The following is a 19360-nucleotide window of genomic DNA, read 5'->3' as shown; positions in this document are numbered from 1 at the left end:
CCGTTTGAATTATTGGACATTTACTCTACATTTTTTATTAGATATTTTAAATATTTTATGTTGCTATTGTTTTTTTTCACTCTGTCAATGGTATTTTTCATTTCTGTATTATTATTTGCTTACATATAATGCTAATTTATAGTATTTCATACCGATTTATTTTATATTATTTAACTTTTTATTTTTGACTACCATTTGTTTCTTTATTTGTTTTTTGTTTGTTCGTTTTTTCCATTTTACTTCACACTGTAAAGCACTTTGGGCTGGATTTGAAATGTTTAGTTTGAAAGTTTATTAATATTCAATTCCATTTTATTTGTATAGTGCTTTTTTACAACAGCCCCTGCTACAAAGCAGCTTTAAAGGAATCTATAAATTTAGGGTATAAATGCTCTAATGAGCAAGCCAGAGATGACAGTGGTGAGAAAAAAACTCCCTGAGACAATATGAGGAAGGAACCTTGAGAGGAACCATACTCAGAATGGAACCCATCCTCTTATGGGTTACACTGAATTGTGTCATTATAAAATATTTCCTTTCCATAACTGTGTATTGTATAGTCAAAACCAGGAAATTCATTTGATAATATGAAGTCTATCTTGTTATCAACAGTTTGCTGTTGAGGATTTAAATGCAAAACTACTCATTATTAAGGAAAATTAATGTGTTGTTCAACCCTCCTATTATCCTATCCTATCAAATGACCCCATTCACTGTTTAATCACTACAAAAAGACTTTTCCTAATTTAACTGGGACAACCAGGTAAACATAAAATGATCATAACATGTTTTCAGTGTCCTGTACACAATTTGTGGCATCAGTGTTCATTTGACCCCATGCTGTTTTAACTGTATAAAGCACATAAAAAATACATTCATCTGCTTCGGTTGTTTTGGATTATATTAAGGTCACTATAACAATCAATTTTATAATCTTCCAGATCATTCCTCTGCTATAGGGCCCTAAGCTAACATAAACATCCCTGTGGTATTGCGAGAACTACTGAGTGTTTACACGGCACGGGGAAGAGAAAACATTATTTCTCAGAGAGCCAGAGGAAAAGACATGTTACTTTACCTAATAACAGAAATTGTACTACTTTCCAAATGTTATAAATAACAAAAATCTGTGCTTAGTAATAAAATAAAACCATTAAAAACGATCTTTCTGTCCAATCTCAGGTCAATCAGTGAGATTTTATGGTAATTTGTCAATTTTTCTAAAGTCACGCAGTAGAAATTCTGGGTGTTTAGGAGAATAGGGCGGTGAGGTGAATTAGGGTTTTAATGTTTTATTCAAAAAGCTTTTAAGGTAGACAACAAAAAAACATAATTTACCGGAAAAAAAAGTATATTCTGGAGTCTTAAAGTGATGGAGTCAAACTGACCCCAAGGGCAAAACATGTTTGTAAATTTGAGAATAGCAGGAGGATTAAAATTGGTTATTATTATTATTACTATTATTCTAACTGCGTACATCAATAGATGATTTAAAGGACAAAATGAAACATATCCAACATTACTAAATGATCTTCATGTGAACTGGGTTTGGATTCTGTTTCACTTGTAAACTGTTTTGGATTAAAAAAAAGATCTGGTCTAACATTTCTCTTCCCAGAAATATGTCCTGTTCTTGTTTTCATTGTATTAAACAAGGAAACAGACCAAATAACACACACACACACACACACACACACACACACACACACACAAAAAAAAAATGGTCTAGGAGTCAGGATGTGGTAAATTGTCATCATTAACCAGTAGCACTGCATTTCCCACAAACCTTAGTTAGCTGTGACAGCCTTCAGTGTAACTGATGACTTGGCAGCTGATCAACACATTGCGGGATCTGATCTCACCAAGGATTATTGTATGAATGACAGCATGGAGAGACTGGACGGCTCATATTACTGCTGGGAATGAGTACGTCTGCCTTGTTTTATATGCTGCTGGTAGCCTGGATACAAAACCCACCGGTATGGAATCATCCCTCTTTCTCGGAAGAGGTCAGTCATTTTTTTCCCCCTAGTTAATCAAAACCACGTAGGACATGCTTCACTTCAAACAAGATTGAAATTAGCATGCATTTTAATGTTCTTTCTTGGGTTTTCTAATTATTTCTAACGAGCATCATTAGCATTTGTTATAAAGTGATTTGACTCTACGTTGTCTTTTTAGCTTGAACTCTCCACTCTTTTTGTTCTCTCTACCGAAAACCTAAAACAGATTATTTTTCCCGTTTCAGCCGTAATTGTTTCAGCTTCCCTAATAAATCCAGCTAACTAACCTTAAAATTAAAACAGAAAACATGTCCACTGTTAGCCAAGAAAAACAAATTCTTTATTTGCCTTGACTAAAAGGGAGGACAAGTCAGGATCATGTGAGATGATGGAAAGGGGGCGGAGCTTCAATTAACATTAAAGGGTTTAAAACGTCAATGTCAAAGAGTTTTAAATGGTTATCAGCGTAAAATGCTTTAAAACTTCTGGTAATAGTGGTAATATCATATATTTGGAGTAAACGTCACTGGATGTCACGGCAGTGTAAAGCTATGTAGAGTCGATAAAATAGTAATATCGCACAAAACCTGAAACTGGTCTTTAAATGGTACCTTTAATTTCACAAAGAGTTTAAAACATTCATTTCAAAGACTTTCAAATGTTGAAAAAGAGTTTAATTGGCAGTTTGTCAATATTTTAGTAAACATCCCAAGATTTCAAAGCAAAGTCATATCATGTAGAGTTGATCCCAGTTGAAAACCAGTATGATAAGATTAATTAAGCTTAATTTTACATTATGTTATTTTACTCCTGAAATGCCTCATGGAATCTCCTCAAACCTGGCCTGGCTTTTCAATGTGTAATATTTTTGGATAATGTAGACTATTAGCTGTGTGCCGTTGTGTTGCCAGTTTTAGTGATAGTGGCACATTTTCCTATTTGCAGGCTATATCTACAGAAATGCATTCACTGTCAATGAGGTATTTTCACACGTTGAAGGTATCAGACGTCGACAGACAACACCGTAGTGTTGCAGTGTGACAGGAACCTTTTAACAGCTTTATCTAAAAGTCCTTAATGGTCTGAGATTTGCAACCAGGGCCTGCAGTGTGAAATTAGGCTTATCTACACTATGCAGCCTTAGAACACCCTTATAGAATGTGTGTGGTGTGTGTGTGGTATGTGTGTGTGTGTGTGTGTGTAAATGAGTCCAAAAACAATTTTATCAACATAATAGCATCCTGTTTCGTAGGTTTTTAGCACCTCGTGAAGACCAAATATCCGCAGCATAATAGGAACATGTGACTGTGTTGACCTTGTGGGGACATTTGGCAGGTCCCTATAAATTAAAATGTTTTTTGTTTTTGTTTTTGTTTTTTTAAATACTAAAACAGGCAAAAGGTTTACTTTAAGGTCAAAGCATAAGATCATTTAGCTACAGTAATACACACCAAATGAAGCAACTCACAAACATGGTAAAAACCAACTGCGTGTGTGTTTCTGCTACATTTACTCTCTCTCTCTTGTCCAATCAAGCATCTAAAGCTCCTATTTTAGATTTCCCTGTTCCCCAATCTCTCTCTCTCTCTCTCTCTCTCTCTCTCTCACTCTCTCTCTCTCAGTTGACTGCTTGCAATAAAAAAAAGTCCAATGCTGACACAAGTGCTACCCTAAGCAGCACTAAACGGAGCCAGCACAGGAATTACGACATCAAGTGTACTCACATCAGCACAGTATATCTCTTCCTACACACACACACATACACGCACGCACGCACGCACACGCACACACACACGCACGCACACACACACACACTCCCAAAAGCACTTAACACAGTAAGATGTCTACCAAGATTCTGCTGATGCAGACAGGAGGATTGACAGACAGAGAGAGACCAGGGAGAAGGTGAACATCGGCCTTGTGTGAATTCACACATCCTGACAAAGTAACACTATATATATAACACACTCCATAATGCATGTACAGTAAATAAAAATGCAATCTACATAACGTAATAATGGTATCATCTACACAATCTAAATTATGGAGACCTACATATTTATAAAGAATTGTACTCTTTAAAATCGCCAGTCGCTTTACTATGAAGTCTTCAATAGGAGCTCCTACTACTGGTTTCCGTAGTAACAATGTTTATCAGTGGGTGGTGTAACTATCATTCCAAATCAGTTTTCTTGCTGCTAAAACAAAACGTTGTGGATAGAGAGAGTTTGTACATGAAATCCAGCAGCGTCATATCATACAAGATGAAGAAGAAGCAGTGTTGCTAGTCGCTGTGCCAATTCTCTCCATATTTGCATAGAGTTAACCGTTTCTCAACTTTCTTGCGTCGCCGGACACGCCCACAGCTAGACGACAAAGGTTGCTGTCTCTCATGTCGCTGGAAGTTGGCAGCTCTCATTGAAAATGTATGATCTCCGGTGGCTTTGTGCTGCGAGTCGCTGTATGTGTGAACATAATGACTAACATCATCTCGTCAGGGATGTAACTGAATATGAATGTATTACTCTGAAAGAACAGGTAATGTGTATTAAACAAATACTAATACTGAGCGGAGCACTGTGCGTTTTTCTTCAGATTGCTCGCCAGAAAATCTTGCAGGCCATCTGGTTGAGAACAGAGCTGTTTTACATAGGTGTGAACAAGCAACTACATTTCTGTCATAAGCCCTTATCCAGAGCAACTTATCTCATTTTATACAACTGAGGGTTAAGGACCTTGCTCAGGGGCAGCTTGGTGGACCTAGGATTCAAACTCCCAACCTTCTGATCCATAGTCCAATAACTTAACCACTAAGCTACAACATACCAGTTCAATAATACGTAAAGGAAAAAAAGAATTTCCAGCACGGTGCATTTACAGCATCCTTAGTACCTGCCTGGTCAGGGTTGTGCCTTTTTTAAATTAAGCTAGTAGTTTATTAGTACAGTTGTACAACTGTGTGATCAGGAGTTGAGATTAAACTTGAATGATGTAGCTGAGGCTGAGGAATCATCAGAGGCAGAATGCACAGAGCATGTAGACAGTCCTGATACGTCTAACTAGGTTTTATATTTCATTTAAAAAAATGCTTTAGGCTATAACTTTGGGTTTGATTATGGCTGAAGATGCAGACAGTGTCACTGTGTTACCCCCCATACCTTTAGAAACACTAGCTGAGTTGATAAGGTAGAGGTGGAGTGGGGATTACCTGTTGCAGAAAGTTCATGCTAGACAGATTGTTTATCTAATAAGGACATACCACATCCACCATGTTGGCACTGTCATGTGACCTAAGACATCATAATAACCGGTGGGTTATTAATAAGACGGTGGTTTGGATACGTGTCTGAAAGATTTACAAGTTGAACACACATGCACGCCACCACCAAGTCATAATTTTGAAGAAGAAACTGAAAGTTTCAGAATAGGGGGTGTGTCAGACAGAAAACATGGTGGAATCAGTGGATGGAACATAATCGTAAATTTATAAAAATAAAAAAAAAAAGGAAGTTTACTCGTCTCAGAAGCTGATTTCGGTTAGTATGTGTTTGTGTTTTTATGCAAATTATTGAAATACAAGCCAATTATATCAAAAAAACATTTAAGCTCCTTTATGAAAGAAATGGTTAGATTTGAAATTCATAGGTATTTTGTTTATAAATATTTAAACTAATCAATCTGCGTAAAAATAAGATTAACAAAACAAGCACTTTACGATTATGATGTGACGATAAAGTTTACAGTGGCTTCATAAATGAAAACACACACACACACACTCCAAATGCACATTTTTGTTCTCTATTTCCTAGCAGTAGAGTTCATAAACCTGGCGGTATGTTTTTGTAATTAATTAAGAGAAGGTACACATCCGTCTCTTGCCGAACAGAGTGGCTTGAACGCACCGGATGTAATTATGACTTCCCGACCTGTAAATACGAATTTCCCAGGAGGGACTCGAATGAAGATAAATCATGTTGCTCTCAGAGATGTGTACATCCAGTCAAACCTGGTATTACCTGATCTTCCCACTGTCTGTACATCCTATTTACACACGTATAAGATGCTTAACACTGTGAGCATTTCTAAGCTGGAATTAATGACAGAACTGCTGTTTGGAAATCTTTTACAGACAACCATGTGTACCAACCATAAAATGTGGAGCCCTAAAGCAATGGAAAAAATGTAATACAGTTAGTTGGTTCATCTTTCACTCTTCTCCCTACAGTTGGATTCGTGTGCATTTAGAGAAAGTGAAAGGCAAACCAATCACCATGTTTAAACAGCTCTATAGGTAGTCCTCAAGCACTTAACACAAAGTAGATTAGTGTGCTTTCATTTCTCTGAGGACTGCAGGCTATTGCTTCTAGAAAAAAAAATGAGCCCACGACATCCCACAATGTAGCTTAAGACATTGTTAGGTGTTTCTCTTATTATCTTATGTAACCTAGTTTCATACACACACGTTCTCTAAAAAACCTCACAGCAAAAGTGCATCGAAACAGGACACAAGAACTACAATTAAAGCAATTACAACGGCGCTAATAACATACAAACACAATTAGACCTCTCCAGCACTGTCTACACACCAGTTCATACTAGCACTCTGCATCAGATCAGAACACCCACTCATAATTTCATACCGTTTATCGCATTTGGCTAAGCCAAATTGCGATGACTACGACGGCCTTCTCTAATTTCCCTTTCTTCTATCTCCCGCATCGGCACTGGGCGCGGCCGTGGTGTCATCAAACGGCAGCGGCACAAAATAAATGTCAGTTTGAAATGTCAGCCTAATTTGTATGACAAGGATGGAGTGATGAGCAAAAGAAAGAATCACAGAGGTGAAACAGGAGACAAAGACTGCTAAGACATGTGGGATTTTTAACATGAACCCCACCTTCCAGCTGCCAAATGTCATTTTTATATCACAATAACTGTCACATCCTTTATCAGGATTTGTATTAACAACCTTTATCATTCATTCATCTTCACTAACCACTTTATCCCGGTCAGGGTTGCAGAGCCTGAGGCAGGAATGCACAAACACACACACGCACACACACACACACACACACACTTATCCACACCCAAGGCAATTTACTGATATGTTTTTGGGAGGTAAAAAAAAAAACTCCAGAAAGAGTCTGAGCTCAGGATCGAACCACAGACTATGGAGCTGTGAGCCAGCAATAGGATCCACTGTGCCACTTAGAAAACTTTTATGCCTCTGCATAATTTATTAAAACCAACCTTCAATACTTAATCCACATTAAATAAAAGAAATAATCAAAACAATCCACTGTATTCAATTCAGTTTCAATGACACATTATAAAAGTGCTAAAGAGCCTGAACTGATTCAAAGTTTAACTCTATTTACCAGTACACTGGTGTTTCATTCCTCCAGCAGAATGGAAATCAACATATCAGACATTTGTATTCAGTATAAATAAATGAATTATTTTATTGCAGAAAGTCTGATATAAAATGAGTCAGAATACTCTTGACTTTCAGTGTGAGATGTTTTTACCTCTGTTCAGATAACCTTACACAGAATATTAGTGGTTGCAGATAACACCTTCAAATTTTAGATACTTGTGAAAAAATGGGTTTAATATCACCGTTTACTTTAAAGATCTTAACATTTGTATTAAAATGGGTTTTTTAAAAAACTTTTCTAGGAATATATTGCCCGTAAATTCTTAAAGCACCCAGTGTCTGATTTCATATGAGTCATTAACCACCACTGTGGAGTGTGACATGACAAGAAATTCAATGCTAAACACAGACACCACAAAACAAGTGCAAATTCCATTATTTGGCCTCTGGTTAAAAAAATAACACAAGACTAAATACACCATGATATGCACCACGGTAATCGTGTTGTGTTGAATATCGTGATATATCACGCAACACACTATCAACATTTTTCCATTCCCAGCTAACCAATTGACTTTACAGACAACTACTGTGACCTTTTAGTGAAGAAAAAGCATAAGGCCAAAGAACCAGGATTTCAGCTTCCAAACACTACTCCCTGTCTACTGTTTCATAATATTAATAGACTAGATGACTGACTTAGAAACTTAACGTATCTTCAAGATACGATCAAGTGATGGACCAACAATGGGATCGTCTCTCTGTTGTGGTCAGGGAAGCGCTTCTGCTCCAACCACAGAACGTATGAGGAGGAGCTTCTTCCTGTAGCCCACTCAGACCCTCAACCAGCACAATGCTTAGAACCTGGACTCACCAACTCAACACATGTATTGCATATTCATTGCATTACAGTTGCACAAATCAGCACACCTGCATTTTACTCACAACAGTCATGCTGATCCACCACTTAATACATCTGCATTCATACAATATATACATTCTGAAGATTTTCCATATGATTTTCCTGTAGAGTAAATTTGAATCATTAATTCTAAATTTACTGAAATTCTGCTCCTCATCTATTTTCATTCTTCATTCACCTTTCATTTGATTTTTAATTCTATTATTATGACATGAATATGTTTATGCTTATGTTTATGTTATGCTTATGTTTATGAATATGCTATCTGTCGTAGTCTATGGCGCATTTCTAATGTGGAATAAAAAAGTGAACAGATAAACAGCGGAGTGAAAATGTAGAAAATGTAGAACACGGGTGTAAGAGTTATCCTGCGTTTGAGGCGAAGTTGCAACGTAATAATGAACATAATCCCTTTCTGCAATAAAACCAGCAAAAACACCCCCTTAATTTGAAATTTCACCTTAGGGTCGTCTTCACAATTTCTAGCTCCTTCCAAGTTTACAAAGTGATGACGCGTACTCTGTGCAGTGTGAAGTACAAATTACTTCTTCTCTACTTTTAAATTAGTTTATAGCAGGGCTGGCTTTTGATCAGAAAAATAAACAGACAGAGCACTTGGTTAAATCTCTAACGCGGTCAGTAGTAATCACGGTTTTGAGAAAGTTATCATCGTTATTAGAATTATCACTAACGTTAGAATCAAGGCTCTACTCTGGTCTGCCATCTAGGTGGCAGAATAAGCTTCCCCTAAATATTCAACCAGCTGAGTCACTTGTTGTCTTCAAACAACGTCTAAAGACCTACCTCTTCCTGGAGTAATTAAACTAGCATTGAAAACTAGCTTCTTTTTTTTTATCTGTGTGCTTTTCTTGCTGCATTTACTCCAAACGTTTTAGACTGATGGTATTCTTCGTCCATGACCTAGTGAACCAGTATCAATGTATTCAGTGATAGAGACTTGTGAAAGCTCTGGATAAGGACATGTGAGAAAATGGCGTAAATATAAACATCAACTGATTAGCTTGTTGAGGGAAAAGCCGAAAGACGAAGAAGAAGAAGACTAGTTTGTTGAGAAGGCTAATTGGTGGCTAGCTTGTTGCTAAACTACATGCTGTTTTTTTGCTAATTGAGTTCAGGCTGTTGCATGAATGTTTAAAGTTTACTATATATAGAACAGTATACTATACTATATACTATACTATACTATACTATACTATACTATACTATACTATACTATACTATACTATACTATACATAGAGCAGTGCTAATGGCCTCTAAACACAGGCCTGTAACTGTAAACATGCCATTTAAGTAGATTTATCTATAGTTTTAACGTGGTCTGACAGAAAAAAACAAAACTTTTCTAATGGTGTCCGTGTTTTTCTTCCACACTTTGCAAGTCAAAGTGGGAAACGACATTATTGCATCTTACAAGGCACCATGAAGTCAACACAAGATTTACTGAGGCAGCAGTGCTGAAGAAGCACCGGCTAAAAAAAGGTCAACTAGGAGTGAAGGGAGAGAACCCTCTAGAGAGGGAGCAGTGTGCTACACACACTACTGATGCTAACTGCTAGTGACAACACCTCTGACCCCAAGCTATACACAGTGCACGTGTATGTGTGTGTGCTTGTGTGCCCTGTTGGATGTCTGCTCTTTTTGTTTAATACTAAGCGAAACTGTTTCAGCATATTCTCTAAAGCTAGATGTCTGCTAATCCTGCCCACGAGGCCCGAGCGGGGCGTGCTGTGAAGTGTGTGTTATTTTATATCGAGAGATTCTCAACGTGCTAAACTGAGGGTTTACTCTGTATGAGGCTGTGCGCATATGGATGTATGGAAATGTTATGTCTGCGTCACTCATTCTGATATTTTTATACTTGCTTCCTCTGTTCACTCATCATCAACTGGAGCTCAAAGACAGGAGTGTGGTATAAAAAGAAAGAGGTACTTTTATCCAATTCTCGGTAAATGTGAGCCATGTTAATGAGCAAAAAAAAACTGTATGCTCAGAAAACTTCTATAACACAGTGACAAGCAGACTTGCTATTTATATCCTCAGGGTTGCAAATTCTTGGACCATTTCCCAAAGTGTGTAATACTGAACCGAACAGTATCTCTGTACACATTTGGTGTCGTTACTACAGCGACAGAATCCAGTGCTCTTATTAACAGTGAGTGAAAGGTTATAAAAATGGCTTTGTTCCTAAACACTAAAGTAAAGAACAACAACAATAAGAAGAAGAAGAAGAAGAAGAATACATGGAGGAGGCCATTTTGTTTATTTGTACAGAACATGGTAGTCTTGAGTTCTCAAAGTTTTCTTCAGCTCTGTTGATTTCTGTCATGAAAAGATTAAACAGCATCTTTATTTCCTTGTCACAAAAAAGACAAGGAAAGTCATGCATTTTGGTTCTTTTATAAAATTTATTATGGTCTAGACAATGACAAATTCTGCTGGGTCAAAAATATACATACAGCCAATTGAGCTATAAATTTTGTTGATGTAGAAAGTTGTTTTCAATAAAAAATTTGCTTTGTTGCATGGCCTCCTACCATCCTGTGAGTGATTATGATTGACTACAGCTGGTGACTTCTCTGAGTCTATTTAAACAGGACTGGTGTAATATACTCATTAGACTCAGCCACAAATGCAACAATGGGGAATCTCTGCAAGGATCTAAAAAAGTGGATCACTGTCTTGTACAAGCCAGGAAAGTCATTTGGAACCATTTCTGATGAGCTACAGGTCCCAAGATCAACTGTGTAAAAAAGTATAAAAAGCATGGCGCAGTATTGTCACTGCAATGCATTAAAGGAAGGACATTCAAGCTATCACCTGCTGCTGAGAGAAAATTGCTCAGGATGCTCAGTAGTAAACCACATACCACCAAAATGCAGGTATGTGATGAATTGGAAGCTGCTGGAGCACAGGTGTCAGCATCCACAGTCAAGCGTGTTTTACATTGCCATCGGCTGAGAAGTTGCCATACAAAAAGGAAGCCTTTGCTCCAGAAGTGACACCTTAACGCTTGACTAAAGCATGTCATATTTGGCCAAAATGACCAGAAGTTTGTTTGGAGGAAAAAAGGTGAGGTTTTAGTCAAAACCCACTGTCAAGCATTGTACTCTGGTCCTGTTTTGCTGACAGTGGAACTAGTGCTTTACAGAAAGCAAATGAAAGATGAAGAAGAAGGATTATCTCCAGATTCTTAAGAAAAACCTGGGTCTTGGATGAAGGCTTTTTCAAAGTCCAGACTTAAAGTCCATGTCAGAAACCCAGAAAACTGCATTCATTGCCATAAAATAGCATGGCTGTATGTATATTTTTGACCCAGCAGATTAACCACAAAGTCATTTTTCCTGTAACCTTCTTACCCATATGTACAGTGGGCACCAATACTTCTAGTGGTAGCTGTATCTATCCCAGTGCACTATGATAGACAGATCATGTTTAAGAGCTTGTATATAACAATACTGTATCAAAAAGGCTCTTTATAAGCTCACTAACTGCTTGTGTATAACTGAGAGTCTGGCAGGAGAGATGCTCTAAAGCCTATGATGTTTGGTTTCATCATCTCTATTTCAGCATAAACAGAGACTGGCAGCTTGGAGGCAAGGGGAATTTCAGAGCACCTGGTGTCTGGATAAAACACACAGCTCATGAGCTGAAAGAAGAGCTTTACAGTATCAAGATTCAGGCTTAGCCTAGATTGTCTATGCTCACACAAAAAATGTTTTACATGTAATCCCACAGCAAGAGGCCAAAAACTAAACTGGTTAAAAACAAACAAACAAACAAACAAAAAGTGTTGCTGCAGCATTCATTTCAACTTCTCTCAAATGTTTACAGAAAATTCTCATTAAGGAACTTTTTAATCACACGCCCAATCAGGAAAACCAACATCAAAACAAAGAACAGAAGGCTGGAGTTTGGGCACAAACCAGATGATTACTGGAAATAACTAGTGGTAAATGTTATGCTTTAGCACAACACAGTTTCAGCTACAATGTTATAGTTACAATTATCGCATGGGGTGAGCTGTGCTCTGTGAACAAAGCAGGCATGTGTGAACATGGCTCTAGAGCACATGAAAGTCTGAGGTCTAAGCCAAATGTCTATGAGTCAAGCTGTTTAACCTGCTTCCAGGGCTACCTCATATGATTAGCAACTCCAGCAATAATCATTATGAGGACATTACCTTTAAAGGGCAACTGAACTGTATAATGAGGTTTTCTGTTCAGTTTGATATACTAACTGTAAAGTGCTTTCAATTCCATACTACAGACAGCGCTGCTTTTTCACTCAGACATTGTTCTTCAACCGCAGGTTGACTTTCAGCACCATGGAGAGCTCTAAGATCGAAGTATGAACGATCGACCCTGGAAAGCTCTACAGTCTAAATACACCATGAATAAAGCTGGGTGCAAGCTGCATGGCCAGTTTACTCCGCCCACATTTCCTCAACCAATCCTTGCACCATGTTGTCTCTTATGTCTCATTTTTTGTTTCTATACAAAATGGTGACAGAATCACTTCGAACGTGTAGCATATATATATATATATATATATATATATATATATATATATATATATATATATATATATGTGTGTGTGTGTGTGTGTGTGAATTTTTGAGCAATTGTTTAGTTCATACATGTCCACAACACCAAACAACTGACCACAAGCGATTCAAGCCATGTAGTACACATGTAGGGTTAACAATTCTAAGATTTAGAATATTGTGTAGTGTGAAAGGGTTAGCGATTCAGAGCTTTAAAATGTTGTGTAACATGTACTCCTATGGAACTCTGGGAAAAATCTACTCCAACATGGAAACTTCACAAGGCAGTGCTATAAACAAATCTGTATCACCAAGGGTCATGAAATCAGGCTGCATCACAGTCAGTAGAATGAGTTATCAAGCAAATACAAGTGTTATTGATTACCAAACATCAGGAAATCATCATCTGCCTGCTTATAATTTAGTAACATGCATGCAACTGCATGTTAGCAGGCTGTTTTCATGCTCTACTCGTCTACAGGCCAGGTTAAAAAAAAAACCTACCTGCATTGTTAGATACATGTAAATACTTACAGAATCCACTATAATAGTTGCTTAGGTTTAGGTTCTTTAAGAGGCTAGTAGATGTTCGACTATCAGTCTGAACCAAAGTATGACCAAGGCACAACACAAGCATTTCTTTTTCCTGTTGCAATCGAATGTAGCCTAAATTAGGCCATTTACTCAATCTTATTAAGATTTGTAATAACTGTAATAAATTTTACTGCCAAGACTCAGTGCACACGCATAATTACACACACAAACACTTTTAAATGTATCTTGTTTTTCTGAATAGGTTATGCTTTGTTTCGTGTGTGTGTATGTGTGGGTGTGTGTGTGTGTGTGTGTGTATGTGTGGGTGTGTGTGTGAGAGAGAGAGAGTGAGAGTATACCTAACACGGTTGCTGTCGTCTAGACTAGTAATGATGATGAGTTTGTCTGTTAAAATATACTACAACATTGTATTTGTAACAGCCTACTTTATCCAGAGATGTTATTCTGATAAATTCCTAAAGGTTCATAAAAATCCCTTAATTATATCCTCATTATAAGCCACTCAGTGACATCTTTAGTGAAAATGTGACATAAAATGTTATACAAAATGTTGTACTCAGACTGAAATGTTTTATCTGTGGTGTTTACAACCAGGTTACTTTACCCCCATTTAAATTCGTGCTATTTTTGTCGCACTTTCATAACTCTAGCTTAGCAATTAGCAGTGCAAAAACCGAGAACTGATAACACAGCACCAGCTACAACCTCCTACACTAACCTAAATGACACAAAACAAAGACCTCTTTCCTAGCTAACTAGCTAATATATGCAATGCATAATAATCACAGACTTTCCTAATGATAATGTGAGGAACTGCTTACATTACAATTTAAATACAATATTTTAATGCTAATACAGACCTTCAAAGCTATGCTGCTAATCGTTGCTAGTGTTCCCATGGCTGTATAAAAACATTTAATCGCCTTTAGAATTATTTTCTGTCACAATAAAGTTAAACAAAATCCCAAGAAATCTGACAATATTACTAAACTGCAAATGTTTACAGTGTTTATGTTCAAACAAACCAGGCTAACTTGCCAGCTAATGTTTTAGAGAATCCCAAAACAACACTTACTAATGACCTTGACAGCTAACTTTAGAGATACATACTCTGTTTGAAAATATTCATAAACAGAACTAGCTAACTAGCTACTCCAAAAAAATGATGTAGGTAATGCTGGAACTGTGTCATTATAGAATGTGACACATTTCTATATCTAGCCAGCAAACTACCATACACTTAAGGAATAGCTGCTCATAAGAAAATCAGGTCTTTCTCCACATATGAACAAGTGAAAGAAGTGTGATCAGGATTCAAACCAGTCTTCTAGCAACATCTGCTAGAAAATACAATACTACTTTCTGAGATGCTAAATAAGGTAGATTGCATTTAACTCTACTATTGTTTTACTCTCACAATACGTTAACCTTAATGGCAATAGTGTAAATACTTGGCATGGGAACTAGCTTTGTTTGAGGGCAGAGGGATTCAACTATCAAACAGCTGCGTAATTTGAGCTGTGAGAAGGCCTTGTAGAGCAAAACGACAAACACACACACACCCACCCTCACACACACACACACACCTGTTGTTTATACAATGAGGTCAAATCATCTCTCTCTTAAAGGAATTAATAATTCATATATTGTGTTCATTTAGAATAGCACAATCGCCAAAATTATATATTACATTACATTACATTACATTACATTACATTACATTATTATATTATATTATATTATATTATATTATATTATATTATATTATATTAAATTAAATTAATTTGGTACTGACCTGAAACCCTGGACTGGTATATATATATACATACATATGCAGACTCACAGATTTATGAAAAGTGTAGCAAATATAATACCAATACCATTTAGGTCAGTACGCATTGGGTCAATTGGTCAATTTTTAATATCGCTCTATACTCATGGCTGTAATGTACTGGCAAGCAGTGCTATTGTTGCATCTCTAGTTTGTGAAGACAGTATTCTTGTCTAGATTTTCAACACTCAGACTAACAAACCAGAAACACATTGGCATACAGCCAGGACCTCCACAAGTCAGACACAGCAGCCTGAACGACTTACTCCTAGAGTCTATTTTTGAAGTCGAAGGGTGTGTCTATATGCGCACAAAGTGATTTAAACAACAGGATACAGTACACAGCAGTATATAGTGACTCAATCAAGTGCCACTTTTAAATTCAGAGACATTCATATATGTAGTCCAGCGTGCATATAAGCAGGCTCATGGTCATGTTTCACTGGAATATTCTGTAAAATAATCCTTTTAACCACTATACCGAAGGGATCCAAGATGTTCAATATGCAAAGAAATAATATTATTTCTAATGACTAATATATAGCAATTAATATTAATTTGTAAATATAAGTTTATTAGACTATATCTCAGACAAAGCAAAGGGCAATATTAGGACAGGTCGAAATGTAATCCGTTTGAATGTGTAAACAATTATTTGGCAAAAGAAAAACTAATCTCAGAATCAATGCGAAGCTTGAGATAAACACAATAAACGCACTCAGAGCAACTCCACTCCCTATGTTGGGGAAAAGCTCTCTACCTGACATGACACACATGACGGACTTGCACAGCTGAAACTCCGGTATTGACTTAACACAAGGACACCGGTCTGTACAAACACCATTGTTGATTTTGTCTAACCCGCAATTTAGGAAGGTTACTTGTTTTGTGTGTATGAAGCTGGTGGTGGGGGGAAAAAGTAGCTGATACCCAACGCGGCTTTCATGCTTTCTGACGATCGCCACGCTTGCTAACATGTCAGCAAAAACACGGCGCTCCGATCAATAATTGAAGGCGCGAGTTATTCGGTAACGGCGGCCACCTGTGAGTCGCTCAAGAACACCATGTTTATGGTGAACGCGTCAAACACCAGGCTGACCATGGAAGAGGGCATTCATTCTACCATAACACACACACACACACGCACAAACGCACATCCCCGTGTCGCGTACGGTGCGACATTAAAAAAGCGTCTCGCGCACAAGCCGGTGAGGCGCTAAAGCCACCTGTCCGCCCCGGAGAACCGCGTACTGAGTTCACTTACGTGTAGTGCTGCGGGAAGCGGAGCGTCTCCGTTCCGGGCCAGGACACACAGAAAATCAACACCGTTTGCACGGAGAAGAGCCAGAAGAGACTCGAGGACTGAGCGCAGATCGCCATTTTCAGTGTAACATTCAAGACAGCTGGAGAAAAAAATGAAAGAGGAGAGTCGGGTTTGCAGGCGCACCGTGACTCCTAACGGCAAAGACCTCCGGAGATCCGAGTCGCCTTAAACCTTAGCGCCGGAGTCGGATCGCGTGTACCGGAGCTCCGAGACACAGCGAGCGAGTCGAGCACACTGATGTGTCGAGGCTGCTGGTGCTAGTGCTCAGCCTTATTCTCTCTCTCTCTCTCTTTCTCTCTCTCTCTCTCTCTCTCTCTAACACACACACACACACACACACACACACAATATCTCTCTGTTATTCCTGTGTGTCAGACGGGGGGCGCGCGCGAGGCGGAGCTTACAAAACCTCACCGAATCACAAAGCTATGAAGTGTGAATTTTGACAATGAAATTTACACTCAGCAGAACACACTGCTATATTATATACTTTTATAATACACATTCCATATTTTGCTTTTTGTGTAACCATTTCGAGTTTGTTTCTGATCATTCATAGATTTACTGATTTATTGATTCATGGACTGATTCACTGATTCAATGATCCGTTGATTCATTCATTCATATATTAATTAATTCATTGTGGTGCTACGTTCATAATAGGGTCTATGATGTAGTTGTGTCTAAGTTTAACGCGTCCTTACACCAGGAATATCTGTGTTGGCTGTGAGAGTTGTGTATCACTTCCAAAGCAGGATTAAAGCAGAACACACATGCTATATATGCTATATAGGAGACTGAACATTTGTCCAAAAAACTGAAATATTAGGATAGAATAATATTAGGTCCTTTTTTTATAGACTAGACCTTTTGTTTGTTTGGCAGTTATGAAGCGACTTATGAAGACTAATTAATTTTGAGTCTACTCTATAAGAAATCAATATCGGAGGTTACTTTTAAATAATTTACACATAACCTTATAGCTTTCCTTACTGCCTGCTCTCTGCTCTAGCTCCACCTTGTGATCTCTGTGCTGATGACCTCTGTGACCTCTTTGATTGTGACCTTCTAATTTTGGAAACACCTCAATAAGAGGACTTTCCATTTACCTTCTGTTACATTTGCTGACCTCTTGATGCATGTGTTCTTTTGGACATGTATTAAATTATAAAAAGGCACTCACTGGCAATTATATTTAAAAGACAGTGACATGCAAACTGCAAAATGTTAGATATTTGGATTATACAAAGTTGTGAATCATCTTTGATTACAATTGTTTACACTGGATTGAAAAAAATAGTATAATAATATTATAAAAGACTAATTCCATAACAAGAAAAGCATTTTGACTCTCTAAGAAATAGACAAAAATTAATCGATCCCAAATAAATCCCTTTCAGCTCAAACATGCACAGACATAAATCCACCATCAAAAACCTCCACAGTTTATTGCTGCCTTCACTTCATGTGTCACAGCTATTCTGGGTAAGGCATGTGGCTATCTTGTAGGCAGGTCACTAGAGAACAGATGACACAGTCCATCTTATGCAGCAACGCTTCCTGTGTGCCCTTGAGTCAGTATTGATTTTCTCTTTCTTTCTTTCTTTCTTTCTTTCTTTCTTTCTTTCTTTCTTTCTTTCTTTCTTTCTTTCTTTCTTTCTTTCTTTCTTTCTTTCTTTCTTTCTTTCAGGAGGAAACAAAAAATTCTTGATAGCTGCTTGATAGAAGAGGAGAGACTTAAATGCATGTCTGCAGGTATGTAAGTGATATGTAATCATGGTATAACCAATACTAGATATATATACAAGTACAAATTTATGAATTTGCAAGATTTCAACTATAAATGGGCATGAAAAACTAGAGAGTTATTACCGTAAGATATTTACTCTATTTACTGATATTTACTGTAAATATGGTCATGGTGACAGTGAGTGCCAGTGAGTTTAGGATTCAGCACAGTTCTCAGAGGCTTCAGATTTAATGAACAATGCCGTATTTTGAAGTCCAGAGAGTCATTTTTTGTGCATAGATATTGTTTTTGATCTAATTAATTCTTGGTGTAATATAATATAATTCAATTTTCCAAATGAAAAGGCAACTAGATCAGTTTCAAAGGCAATAGTAAGATAGATATATTCTTGGACAAAGACAAACAATGTTCTCTGACAATAGCACAATATAATTGGAGGAAAGCTGTGCTGTATACATATTTACATAAACTGATCAGCCATAACATTAAAACTGCTGATGTGAATAGTGTTGATTATCTCATAAGAATAGAACCTGTCAAAGGATTGGGATATATTAGGCAGCAAGTGATCAGTCAGTTCTGAAAGTTGATGTGTTGGAAGCAGGAAAAATGAGCAAACATAAGGATATAGGCAATTTTGAAAAGGTTTAAATTGTGATTGGTACATGACTGGGTCAGAGCTTTTCCAGAATGTTCCCAATATGCATTGGTTAGTACTGACCAAAAGTATTCCATGGAAGGACAACTAATGAACCAGTGACAGGTTCCTGGATACCCAAGGCTCAATCATGCATGCGGGGAGTGGAGACTAGCCCGTCTGGTCTGATCTCACTGAAGAGCTACTATAGCACAGATTGCTGGAAAAGAGTTCATGCTGGCTAACAGCTGACAAAGGTGTTGACCTAGCCTCCAAATTCCCCAGATCTCAATCTGATTAAGTATCTGTGGGATGTGCTGGACAAAACAAGTCCAATCCACTGAGGTAAGTTAACACAGGACTTAACATCTTGATACCAGACAGCGCAGCAAACCT

The 19360-nt window shown here is 37.5% G+C and overlaps 1 protein-coding gene across 2 annotated transcripts in view; it reads right to left on the bottom strand.

Annotated features, from left to right (window-relative positions):
* The window catches only part of cacna2d2a (calcium channel, voltage-dependent, alpha 2/delta subunit 2a), a 208772-nt gene extending 191876 nt beyond the window's left edge, over positions 1-16896 (bottom strand). For both annotated transcript variants that reach the window (XM_058404248.1, XM_058404249.1), the window contains exon 1: positions 16518-16896. In XM_058404248.1, coding sequence (XP_058260231.1) covers positions 16518-16633 — 116 coding nt within the window. In that variant the 5' untranslated portion in view covers positions 16634-16896. The remainder of the gene's footprint in view (positions 1-16517) is intronic.
* Between the last annotated feature and the right edge of the window lie 2464 nt (positions 16897-19360).

The sequence above is a fragment of the Hemibagrus wyckioides genome, linkage group LG11, assembly GCF_019097595.1.
Source record: "Hemibagrus wyckioides isolate EC202008001 linkage group LG11, SWU_Hwy_1.0, whole genome shotgun sequence".
NCBI lineage: Eukaryota > Metazoa > Chordata > Actinopteri > Siluriformes > Bagridae > Hemibagrus > Hemibagrus wyckioides.
Note: the sequence above shows the minus strand (reverse complement) of the source record. Positions and strands in the feature narration are given on the sequence as shown.